Source organism: Sturnira hondurensis, unplaced genomic scaffold (genome assembly GCF_014824575.4).
Source record: "Sturnira hondurensis isolate 20B ecotype Veracruz unplaced genomic scaffold, ASM1482457v3 Scaffold0004136, whole genome shotgun sequence".
NCBI classification, from domain to species: Eukaryota; Metazoa; Chordata; class Mammalia; order Chiroptera; family Phyllostomidae; genus Sturnira; species Sturnira hondurensis.
Window position 1 is genome coordinate 19,027,661 of NW_028076767.1, and position 12,587 is coordinate 19,040,247.

At 52.2% G+C, this 12,587-nt stretch overlaps 1 protein-coding gene across 7 annotated transcripts in view; it reads left to right on the top strand.

The window, feature by feature from the left end:
• BPIFB6 (BPI fold containing family B member 6) overlaps positions 1 to 12,587 on the top strand; it is a 32,917-nt gene that overhangs the window by 9,723 nt on the left and 10,607 nt on the right. For 5 of the 7 annotated variants that reach the window (XM_037043867.1, XM_037043864.1, XM_037043865.1 and 2 more), the window contains 13 exons: positions 467 to 571; positions 1,042 to 1,191; positions 1,353 to 1,416; positions 1,859 to 1,919; positions 2,681 to 2,772; positions 3,564 to 3,740; positions 4,596 to 4,649; positions 5,011 to 5,184; positions 5,879 to 5,946; positions 7,424 to 7,469; positions 8,510 to 8,573; positions 9,005 to 9,081; positions 9,739 to 9,956. In XM_037043867.1, coding sequence (XP_036899762.1) covers positions 467 to 571; positions 1,042 to 1,191; positions 1,353 to 1,416; positions 1,859 to 1,919; positions 2,681 to 2,772; positions 3,564 to 3,740; positions 4,596 to 4,649; positions 5,011 to 5,184; positions 5,879 to 5,946; positions 7,424 to 7,469; positions 8,510 to 8,573; positions 9,005 to 9,081; positions 9,739 to 9,771 — 1,165 coding nt within the window. In that variant the 3' untranslated portion in view covers positions 9,772 to 9,956. Of the gene's footprint in view, positions 1 to 466; positions 572 to 1,041; positions 1,192 to 1,352; positions 1,417 to 1,858; positions 1,920 to 2,680; positions 2,773 to 3,563; positions 3,741 to 4,595; positions 4,650 to 5,010; positions 5,185 to 5,878; positions 5,947 to 7,423; positions 7,470 to 8,509; positions 8,574 to 9,004; positions 9,082 to 9,738; positions 9,957 to 12,587 lie in introns of those variants that run through there. The other 2 variants (XR_005066107.1, XM_037043863.1) reach the window with 2 other exon arrangements.

Below are 12,587 nucleotides of genomic sequence, written 5' to 3' on the forward strand. Positions count from 1 at the left end.
GTTGTCCTGACTTGCTGGGGGTGGGGGTGGGAGGTGCCTCTAGTGGGCAGAAGCCAGAGATGCTACTAAACATCCTACAGTTGCATGGGACCACTCCCCACAACAAAGCGTTATTCTGCCCAAAATGTCAGCAGTGCTGAGGGTGAGAAACTCTGAGCCTAGTAAACCTCCCCACTTGGCCAATGAGGAAACTGAGGCTGAGAGAAGGGAAGGGTGCAGGTCAAGGTCACACAGTCAGCCTGCTGTATTAATTCACACATAATGAGTGCTTTCTCTGTACAAATTGGTTCACGTTCAACCTTTTGTTTGTGTTTTATGGTGGGTCCTAAGGCAGACTCATCCCTAGAACATGGGGTAGGGAATTTATCTAAGGCCTCCCAAGCGTGGAGGTGGAGGAGCAAGTTGAGGGCCTGGCAAGGTCTCCTCTGCCCAGTTCTCACTGCTGTGGATGTCTGTCTCCTCCCAGTATGAAGGTCAAGGATGTGAAGCTGCCTGTCATCACACTGAGCTTCACCCCAGGGGTGGGCATCTTCCAATGTGTATCCACGGGCATGACCATCACGGGCAAGAGGTGAGTATGGCAGGGGAGGAGAGGAGGGAAGGAGAATGGTATCCTTGTCTCACCCTTACATAAATTTATTGAGAACCTACTGTGTACCATCTGGGTGCTGTGGTCTAAGATGACACAAACTTGATTCCTACCTTCGATGGAAACCAGACCTGAGCAGATGATCATAGAATGAATGATTAACCTAGGACAGAGGACTCATTGGCAGGGTGAGGGGATCAGAAAAAGCCTTTTGGAGATGATGAGAGCCGAGCAAGGTTCTGAAGGATGTGTCAGAGTTCACCAAAGCAAGAGGGGAGAGAAAAGACTGGTTTTGTGACCTTGGGTAGGCCCCATGTCCTTTTTGTCCTGTGTGGGTGCCCCCCCCCAACCTTTCCCCCTTCCAAAGCAGCTGAGAATGTGAGCAAAGAGGAGATGAGGAAAGTTGCCACAGTGGAGATGTACCCATGATGTCTGCCTGCCCTTTCTTCCAGCTTCATAGGCAAGAACATGGAGATCACTGTGGTCTTCAACATCACAGCCACCAACCGGATTTTGCAGAATGAAGAGACGGGCCTCCCCACATTCAAGAGTGAGGGCTGTGAAATCATTCTGGTCAGCGTGAAGACCAACCTGCCTAGCAAGTGAGGGGCTCTGCAGCTGGGGAGGAAGGCTGGGATCCTGTTGTGCCCCACCCTGACTCAGCCTCCCACTTCCTGAGCCACAACCCTTTCTCAGCTGTGTCCCTGTATGTCCTGTCCTAACCTCCTACCATTTGTGTCCCGTCCCTGTTTTCTGCTCCCAGAATGATGCCTAATGTTATCAACAAGTTCCTAGACAGCACCCTTCATAAAGTCCTCCCTGGCCTGGTGAGTGCCCAGAGCGAGCCTCTACCCACCACCCACAGGAGCGCTTAGACCAGGGCTGGTAGGTGCATTTTGTCTCAGGTGCTGACCCTGATTGACTGATAGTTGCTGAGGAGGAGTCTGAGGTGGTGGCTGGCTCAGAAAAAGAGAGTTCCATGATCATCTAGTGATGTCTGCCTTGAGCACAGGAGAAGGAAGCGATAGCCTGCACATCAGAGTTTGCCAACCCTGCCCAGATTGCCAGTCACCGGGAGTTCATCCTCACTGATCTTGAAGGCTGGGGTCAGGAGATCTGGATTCTAGCTCAGGCTCCTCCACTGACTTTCCACATGACTGTGGCTCCAGTGGCCCCTCCAGGGCTCTTGGGACTCCCTGTGGAGTCCCTCCAGCTGTGAAGAGTAAGGCTGTCCAGGTGGGGCCCCATCAGCACCTTCTCTGCTTCCAGATGTGTCCAGCCATTGATGCGGTTTTGGTGTACGTGAACCGGAAGTGGGCCAACCTGAATGGTGAGTAGACCTAGCCATACCTTGCTTGGGACATCAGGAAGGGTGAACTTTGATGCCCCATTCAAGTGCCTGCTCCCAGCCCTGCCTGGGGACTAGAGGAGGCCGGAGGTCATGGTGTCTGTCTGTCCTTCCACTGTCCAGATGGGAAGCCTGAGACCCTAACGAACGCTGGGGTCCTAGCTTCTTAGCTCTCCAGCCACCACTCTAACCATCACCCACCCCTTCAGATTCTAAGGACAGCAGCCATTGAGGGCTCATCCACATACCTTGCACCCTGGACAGCAATCCCGATAGTGGTGATACCTCTTTCCTTTGCCAACAGGATCTGTGGTCTCCATCATCTCAGGGTTCCCAGACTCTCTGGTGTGGGGGAGAGGAAAGCCCAATAGCTGGGAAGGGAGAAGATGGGTTTATGTGCCCAGCAGGGTAGCCCAGGATAAGTCACTTCACTCCCGCAAGCCTCAGTTTGCTCATCTGTCACATAGAGCCGATAACCCTGACACTGCCAGGCTGTGGGGAGAACTGGGCTGTGACAACCCTTGGCAAACTGTGAAGGGGCAGGATTTTCCAGGTCAGGTGCCAGTGTCTCCATTCTACAGATAAAATTACTGAGGCCCAAGGTTGCTAAGTGATTTGCCTTGGGTCACACTGAGGACGAGGGTTCCTGGCACACAGGTCAGGCTCAGGCGAAGGTTGGCTGATGCTGGCTTCTCTAAGCTGCCTCCAGGTTGGCACCTAAGCAGAACCTCCTCTTTGTACAGCCCCCATGCCCATAGGCAAGATGGGCACTGTGAAGTATATCCTGACATCCGGGCCAACCACCACAGCCAGCTACATCCAAGTGGACTTCAGTGTAAGCACCAGGGAGTCACTGGGGGGCTGGGGTCTCAGGCTCATTGGCCTGAGGGGTGGGGGCTGTCTAGGGCTGTGGTCCTTGCAGACCCAGCCCACCCAGAAGATCTTTCACTGACACTGGTGTCCTTTCCCTCTTTATGCTCTGAGTACCTGAGCTGATTTCCTGGGACTACCAACTCCACACTCATACCTTCTCCCAAGGCTGTTTGCTTCCCCAATGAGTGGCTCACCCAGTTGTACTGTACCATTCATTGTACAGACAGGAACAATGAGACCTGGGAGGAGGCAGGGCCTAGCTGGTGTTCCATTGTGAGTCGGTGGCAGAATTGGGTCCTCACCCAGGTTTCCGGAGCTGCAGGTGACTAGGTGAGAGGCATCTTCCAGGAATGGGAAGAAAAACCCCAACAAGTTATCTCCCTGCAGAGTCTTCTTCCAGCATGGTTCTTACAGGCCCCACATTATTTTCCACTTATTACCTTTTTCTTCTGAGAATAAAACGGAAAACCTGTTCTGCATAAATGAGGGCTCGGCCCCTCAGAGTCAGATTAACGGAGGTTACTTAAGTAATCCCAGGAGAAACCGCCAGGGGTCTAGTGACTGACCTCCTCCTCCTAGCAGGCGTCCATCTACCCGTCTGCACCCTGGGATGCTGAGCCACTGCAGCCCGCTCTGGCCGTGATAGCTGACTTAGGGCTGGTTTGAGTGCCGTTAGTTTGGAGGACTGAGGCTCACCCCTAGCCACAGTCCCTCCCGGCCGAGGCTGAGCATCTCTTTTCTGCTGTCCCACAGCCTGTGGTGCAGCATCAGAAGGGCAATGCCATCCAGCTTGCTGGTGCCGGGGAGGCCCCCAAGGTCCCCGAGGACTACGTTGAAGGCTCTTCACAGCTGCTGCTCTCGGCCGCCCTCCTCACAGCAGAGCTCGCCCTTCTGCAGAAGTCCTTTGATTTGAACATCCAGAACAGGAGGGTGAGCTGCCCAGTGCCACGTGCCCCTCCGTCTGCCTCTGCCCCCTGTAATGACGGTCCCTGTCTGGTGTGTTCATTCTTAGAATTATCCTAAGGGGTTGTGGGCAACATTAGGACTAGGAGATGCCAGGACTGATTTGGGTTCCTGGCATGAGTTAACCCTGTTATCCACCCTCTCTCTTGTCCATCCATCTGAAAACCGCCACGTACTCAGTGGTACAGTGGTCCCATGTAACCACCATCCATCCATCCATCCATCCCTACTGATCCATCCATTCATCCTTCCATCCATGTACCCACTATCCACTCATGTACCTTTTCACCCATCCTCACATCCATTCATCCATTCATTATTCATTCTTTCATTCATTTATTATACTTTTCCACCATCTTTGCATCCATCCATCCTCCCATTCATTATTCTTTCATCTACCCGTTCACCTGTCCATCTATTATTCATTCTTTTACATAAATACTCCCCTATCCATGTATTCTCCTGTCCACTCCCCCTACTTATCCCTTTATCCCTTTTCCTCATCCATCTATCCATCCATGGATCCATCCATTTGCCCCCCCCGGCCACCCCCCCCCCCATTACATCCACTTATTGCCGTCTATCTGCCTATCGTTTCATCCAGCATTTTCTCAGTGTTTAGTCATGTGCTAAGACCTACGGGCATTGGAATGTGTAAGCTACAGTCTGGGCTACTTAGGAGTTCACTATCTACTCAATCACAGAAGGACATGTGTTTTGATGAAGGGACCCTCAGAGGGCCCACCTGACTGAGTCAGAGATGTTTGTTAGGATGGGTCAGGAAAGGCTTCAGGAATCCTAACCTTGACTTGCACTTTGTAGGTTGGTAAACCGGCCCCTCAAACCACTGAGACACTGGCTGGCTTCATCCCTGGAGTGAGTGCCCCAACTTGATCATCACACCTTGCCCCGCTCTGTTCTCCTGTAGTTGAAGGGACAAGAAAACTGGGGAGGCAGCTTTTCAATGCTCATCTCCCTTGTCCGGGGTGGAGTCACCTGGACCTCTCCAAAAAGTACTCTTTGGGTCAGTGTTTGTGCATTTTATACCCAATGTCCAATATAGAAATAGCAAGAGGGTCTGTTTTGCTCATTTCATTTCCTGATAGTCACATCTCAGACTTCGTACGTTGTACTTCTTCTGCAAATAGGAATCACCTATTTCATGATGGACTCCTGGTTTCAATGGAAGCCACCAGGCTGAGGGTTGGCTCTGAGGGGCATTTCCTGGTTTCTGTAGGTGGCTGAGGCCTATCCCAAGCCGAAGCCCTTGGTGACTCACATTAGGATAAACAAGCCCCCCAAGGTCACCATGAAGACAGGGGAGAGCCTGCTGCACCTCCATGGCACCCTGGAGATGTTTGCTGCTCGGAGTCGGCGCAAAGCTCCCGTGTCCCTCTTTCTCCTGGAAGCTGTGAGTGGAATCCGTTCCCCATTTAAGCCCAACCTCTTGGAAGGTGGGATTTTAGTTGATAGGCAAGTAATAGATCGAAGAGTTCTTAGCTCATCTCAATTGTGTGGTCCTAACCTTTCAGACCTCGTAACCTGGTGTTTGATTATTAGCTCTGCCATTGAAACTTTGAGTGGCTAGAAATATCAACAGTTTAGTCCTTCCTTTTCCTCTCCTCCCTGCCTCCTCATCCTTCCTCCCTTCTACATTCATTAGCATTTGTAAGGGCAGCGAAGGGCTCAACTAGGGGACTGTAGGACCCTAGAGAAATCCCAAATCCAGTTTGAGGAAATCACAAAGGACTTACTAGAGGAGGCTGCCTAAGCAGGAAGTTGAAGGTTGAGCAGGAACTGGCCAGGAGAGGGGTTAATGTTGCAGAGGCTGGTGATGGAGGGCACTGCATTGCTGGAGAAATTACACGATGCATGCAGGAATCTCCAAACGTGCCAGGTATTTTTGAGAGTGCTGTCCTGAGTCCGGTACAGGGAGGGATGAGGAGCTTGGGCTGGGGCTTGGTTCCCGAAGAAGGGGATGAGGCAGAGAGGAAGACCTCTGCTGTCTTGGCAATAGTCACAGTGTTGGGAAGGTTGTAAAACTTCTGGGTTTACTAGCCCTGATGGGGGTCCACTGCCTTCTCCCTGCTTCCCCCCCATGCCAGCACCTCCAACTGAAGGTTCAGTATTCAGTGCATGAGAACCGCCTGCAGATGACCACCTCCCTGGACAGGTAGGAGTCAGCTGCCCATGCTGGCATCCTTGCACCCCTGCATGGGCGTTACCAGCGCCCTTCGTTTTCCTGCTCCATGGTCTTTCTCTGATCCCTCTGGCACAGCCTACACGGCCAGGCTGAACTGGTCACCATTGCTGCTCTAGAACCCTCAGTGGCTCTCCATTATCTACATGATCTTTTCTCAACTCTTAGCCTGGCACTCAAGGCTCTTCTCGAATCCCCTCACCACTGCTCTCACTATCCCACTAGGATCTTGCACAGTGGATCTGATCGCGAGCCCATCCGTGTTCCTGTTTCCACTTAATAGGCCTTTGCCCATATTGTCCAAGTGCCACCTATCAGTGCCCAGCTCAGATGATACCTCCTGGAAGGCAGCCTTTCCCTGTGCTAATAACAGCTCACATTTAGAGAGCTCTGTCTACATGTGAGGCACTGGCTACCTACGGTATATTCATGATCCCACTTAACACTCTAGTTTTACCTTTAGATGTACATTAACTTTTGTATTTGCCTTAAGCTTACATCTGACTTGTCTCAGGCCAGGATTCTTCTGGTTGCAAGAGACAGGTCCATCTTTAACTGACTTAAGCTCCAAAGGAAATCTTTTGGCTTATGTAATAGAAAATCCTGGAGGTAGGCTTGGTTTCAGGCATGGCTAGGTCTAAGTGCACAAATAAAGTCCTCAAGAATCTGTCTCATTCCTCCCTGGCCCTTGTAGTCCACTTGGTCGGCTAAATTCTCAAGTAGCCTCTCTCCCCAGGTGGTGGCAAAGTACCCCAACAACGAGAGGTCTCTTGTCCAATAGTTCTAACAAAATTCCCAGGGCTGCTTTTCATTGGTTTGCCATTGATCACGTGACTTACCCTAAGATAATCACCATGACTGCTCTGATTGGAATGCTCTGATTGGCCATGCTTGAGTCATGGGCTCAGGCTGAGGGGCTCTGGGTTCAGCTCCACCTGAGTGTCTTGGAATGATAATAGAAAATGGAGAGTCTGTTACTGGAATAGAGAATAGGTGTGGGGGAAATAAAGCCACCAGATGACCATTGCAAGGACTTTTCTGATGCCAGTATTTATTAGCGCCTACAGAGGTTGTGCAGGGGATGAGGCTGGGTGAGGAGCCCTAACTCGCCGTCCTTCAAGGATCTGGGACTAGTTAGTTGGGCTGCTAATCTCTGCATGTCTGGCTTTGGGCAGGAGCAATAGACATGATTGGGGGTCTCAGAGGGAAGAGTTAGGACCGATGAAAGGAGACAGAGGTTTGAGCTGTGGGAAACAGAATGGGCCGTGATGAAAGGTAGTGAGTGCCCCATCAAAGGTAGCATGCGAGCAGAGACTTATAAACACCTGATAGGAAGGCACAGAGGGAACTTCTGCATCAGGGAGGGGTTTGGTATTTGAGTTTCCCTTTCTCCAGGGCCAAGGGCAGTGGCTCTGACTGCCCTCCCCACTCTTTGTTTCCTTCTCTGCAGATTACTCAGCCTGTCCCGGCAGTCCTCATCGATTGGTGCCTTCAGTGTGAGTGTCCAAAGTGCTTCTGCCTAGTCTGGCAAGACGGGGCCTGTTCTCTCTTGGGACTGCAAGGAAGGACCCTGAAATGGAGGCAAAGTAAACAGAGCAGATCAGTGAGGGGTTTGGGGATCTCAACTTTCTCTGTGACCTTGGGAAAGTCACTTAGCCTCTCGAGCTCCAGTTTTCTTTCCTGCATAGAATCTGGACGTCTCCTTGGGTTGATTTTAAAAACATTATCACGGCCCTGGCTGGTGTAGCTCAGTGGATTGAGCACAGGCCTGCGAACCAGAGGATTGCGGTTCGATTCCTAGTCAGGGCACATGCCTGGGTTGCAGGCAGGTTCCCTGCAGGCCAGTTCCCAGCAGGGGACGCACGAAAGGCAACCATACATTGATGTTTCTCTCCCTCTCTCCTTTCCCTCTAAAGATAAATAAATAAAATCTTTTTTTTAAGTGTTAAAAACATTATCATGCACAGCAGCAGCCTGAGCTGGCTTGGTTGACCCAGCTTTCCTTTTTTTATTAGTCTCTGTAAGCCTTACAGCCCAACACAGAACCTGGTTGAGTACACGCTAAAAATAACAATAACAGTAGTACTTACTGAACACTTACCCTGTGCCATGTGCTTTACCCAAACTCATTGAAGCCATGTGAGTGTTATCATATTAATTATACTTTCACAGAAGGGGAAACTGAGGTACAGACAGGTGGTGAATGAATGACTGATCGAAGCTACTGAGTTTTCAATAGGAGCAGAAATGGGGTCCACGGGCCACCCTGTGTCTCCTGAATTCCCCAACGTCCGCACTGTGACCCCAGGCCCACGTGTCACCCAAACAGGGAAGGGACTACGCGGAGGTGAAAGGCATCAACCTATAGTCACGCAGGGTCAGGCCCAGTTCTGGTGCTGGCTGGACAGATTATTTGATGTCTCTAATATTCATTCCTGTGGCCCCAGGCCCAGCTGGAATGAGGGCTAAAAAACTTCATTGAATTGAATTGAATAATGGGATGTGGGTATTTTCTCTTTTTTTCTGTCTCCCTCAGGAGAAGCAATTGACTGGCTTTATCACTGACTTTCTCCGAAAAGCCTACATCCCTGCCGTCAATGGTGAGGGCTTCACCAGGCTTTGATTTGCTGGTGCCCGGAAGCACTCTGAGCAGGAAGAGAAGCACCTTGGTGGTGCCAAACCCCGCCCCCGCCACTGGCCCCAGATGGGAAAGGCTAAAAGGGAGTGGATGGTCACTGCTGAATCTTTGAGGCTAATGTAGTCTTAATGTCACCTGTCTGGAGACAAAGACCTCCCGCACAATTTGGGATCCTTGACCCTTGACCCCACACCTTGATCTAGTGCTGTTAGATCTTAACCCAGGCCTAGGGTGTAAATACTTGGTGAGCTGGCCCACTCTGTCTATGCCTGCACAGCTCACAGACATCATGAATCAATCACAGCACTATTTCCCACTGCTCTGCTCCAGGCCTCCACTCCTTAATCCACTGCAGAGCGGTCAGGCCAAAATGACTCTTACTGTATTTCTCAGATGTGCTCCAAGTCGGGCTTCCACTTCCAGACTTTCTGGACATGAATTACAGCCTGGCAGAGCTGGACCTAGTAGAGGTGAGAAAAGGAAGTGGGGAAGGCCATGTCAGTCAACATTTTCAGCCAATGAGTGAGGAGCAAAAGCCTGCCTCTGTCAACCTGGAGGGAGGAGGGCCAAGAAGGGCTGTGTCCATCAGTGCAATCCTGCCAATCCCGTGAGCGCTGCCTCGCCCCCCAGAACCAGGCCCCGCTTGGCTAGAGGGTCCCCAGAAGGAAACTCGGATTCAGCCACTTTCTTTCCCTGCCACCTCAGGCTCATTACTTCACCTTTCTCTGTGCCTTCATTTTTCTGTGCTGAAAATGGGGATGGTAATATGGGTACCTGCCTCTGAGAGCTGCTGTGATGAGTCACTGAGATAATTTACCTAAAGGCATGCAGTACGCGTTTGTAAATATTAGCTTTTTACTACTTGCCAAGCATTGCACATGGAGCATTAAATGTGCCTTTTGCTCACTCTATCTCTCTGCTCTAGGAGGTAGGGGTGTTCGACCCGTTTGATCACTGAAAAAATTGAAGCTCAGAGAGGTGAAGGATTGTAGGGCGAGTCTCATTCATCCTCTGCTCTTAAGTACGGGCTTTCATTTCCTGGCTGCGACCTTGTCCATCCCATTCTGCCCTTGGGTGGCCCCATCACTGTTGCCTCCACCCCCACCTAACCCTTTGCTTCCTGCCAGAACGCTCTGGTGATGGACTTGAAGCTGGGCTGAGTGGGACGGGATTCAGCTGCTGATGCCTGCAAACCACCGATTGGCTGCACACCGCAAAGGAGCCCCTGATTGGAACCTCGTGGGCCAGGTCCCTTATACCACTCGCTGCTTTCTTTAACAAGGAGTGAATGGGGGAAGGCCTGGGCTGGGGGCTTGCCAATAAACAGAAGAAAGGCCCTCACAAACATCCAATGTTTGGACCTTGTTATTTGTAGCATGTTGATGGGTGGTCTCTCTTCCCCTTTGGTGGGTTTTGGTGCCTAAGACCAGCCTGGGGTCTGAGGGAAGCTGGTCACAGCCTTGGAGCAGGCCTGAGCATATATTGAGTACCTGCTGAATGCTGCGCCCAGGAATTTACTGGCACCATCTCGTTGAATACCCACACTCACCTTATGAGAAGAGGCAATATCGCCATCTCCACGTTACAGATGAGAAAATGAAGACACGGCGAGGTCAGCTCCCTTGCCCAGGGTCACACAGTTTTGCAAGCAGCAAAGTTCTTCCCACCCACCTAAGCCACTTGCCCCCAAATCTTGGTAACTGAGGATGGCCCAGTTCGTAGGGACCTGTAGAAGGCCCGAGTGCTGCCGGGAGTCCTGCCTGTAAGCCTCACAACAGGCAAGAGAGAGGAGGCTGTCTTCATTTCACAGCTGCAGAGGCTAAGGCGCAGAGAAGGGGGACAAGTTGCCCGAGGCCACCTGGCAAGTCAAGGGACTGAGCTGGGACCAGAGTTCTGGAGCCAGTCCAAATCCTGGCTCTGTCTCCTCACTGCTGTGTGCCCTAGGCAAGTCACTTCACTCTCTGAGCCTCAGTTGCCTCCCCTGTAAGATGGGAATAATGTCAGTACTGGCCTCAGCAAGGTTGTCATGAAGATCCAGTGAATTTAATCATGACAGGTGCTTAGCATAGGCCTGGCACAAAGTAAGTGCTCAGTAAACGTTAGCCACAGGCAAGTCTCTGAGACCAAGAGGTGCAAATAGGCGAGTCTGTGCTGGAGTGGGGGCCGGGGGTGGGGAAGGTAACTGTGCGAGACCAGCTATCAGTGCTAACGGTGTGTGGATCAGGACGTCCCAGGGCGTCTGTGCAGCTGCAAGCTGTCCGATCGTGGAGCGGTTTGTGAGTGAAGAGACCACTGGCGTCTGTCCCTGTCTGCATGAGTCTGTGTGTCCCGTGTTCATTTGTGTGTCAAATGAGCTGAGGGTGCTTCCATGTCTCACAGACGATGCTCACGTGGGGATCAGCTCCCGACATTTGTCTCATCTGCACCCCCTCCTCTGTGGGACTGACCCGGGCACTGTCCTTTAGACTGACTCCTTTTTACAAGTAAATGTATATTCACACATAATACGTTAAGAATACTTTTAAAATAACTATATTGTAAAGGACCCCTGAACATCAGGGTCATTTGCTGGACTGTAAAAACAAAATCCATAACTTTGAAAAGGAAAGCTGCACTGGGGCCTGCTGTGATCACGGGGTGCTCCGATGCTGGAGATTATTGGGGGGTGGCCGTGTCTTGGGGTGGGATGTCTGTGTGTTGTGTGTGCATTTGTCAAAATATGTCTCTCTGGGGTGGGTCTTTGCACGTGGGGGGCCCAGGTAGGGCCGGGGTGGAGAGGAGTGTTGAAGGCACGCAGGCGTCTGGGGCTCGTGTGGTGAGGCCAGAGGCTGGGTCAGGAGGTGGGTGCTCCTGAGCTCACAGGGCCCTGGCAGGTTGGCCCAATCGCAACCTGGCCCAGGCCCACACTGGAGAGGAAGGAGGGCCCTCCCTCGCCCCTGGCCAGATGCCCGGGCTGTCCCCTTGTCCCTCCCCATTAGCCCTAATTCCATCACCTATTATTTCCCTGATTCTGGGACAATGGCAGCTTTGAGACAGGCCTGGCAGATACAGATGCCTGGGTAATCCGTGGGTGGCCGATGCCCAACCTGGGGACATGTCAGAGACACCCCCTCCGCACCCCACCCCCACTCCAACCTTGGTTGTCCACACAGCACACTCACGGCCACCTAAAGCCTCCCCACCAAGCTCCCCAGGCCCAGTGCACAGATGGGGAATCCAAGACACAAAGCTGTGTGAGTCAGGAGGCCTGGGTGCTCACTGGGAGCACCCACTCACTGGGTGGACTTGGAGAAACAGCAGTTCTTCTCTGAACTTCAGTTTTCCCATCTGTGAAAGGGGGGAGGGGTTGGAAGCCCTGGCCTCTGATCTGACTTCAGCGTTCTCAGAGTGTCAGTTACCGCGGATTTGCCCTGGGTAGAACAAGGGGGCTAGGCTGGCAAGGGGAGCCCCACACTGTGACCCCACCCCCTTGAAGGCAGTAATGAAATCTCTGTGCCCATGGGCTCCTGTCACCTTCCAAGACTCTCCCAGCCTCAGATGAGGAGGTGGCAGCTCTGAGATAGGAGGTGGCCAGCCCCCCGGTGCACATGCTCCTGTGGAGCTGGGACTTGAACCCTGTCTGTCTGAGTCCAAGTCTGCTCCTTGCTTGTGGCACCACAATCAGCAGCAGAATGCACTATCCTCCTGTAAAGAAACCAAGGCCCAGACAGGGCGTGTGACTGACCCAAGGTCTTTGACTCTGTGCCCACAGCTCTCAACCCCCAGGGGCCTGCAGGCAGCTGACACCTGGGAAGACAAAGTCAGCACAACATGCCCCACAGCTGTGTCCATACCCATCACCACCCACCTTCTCCCTTCCCAGCCCACTCTCAGCTCAGGTACCTCCAGGAAGGCCTCCCAGGGACCTTGCCATTGTGGGGGTTTCTCAGGCACCCTTAGCACCCTCCCTCGATGCTCTCAAGTCCATTTCTTACCA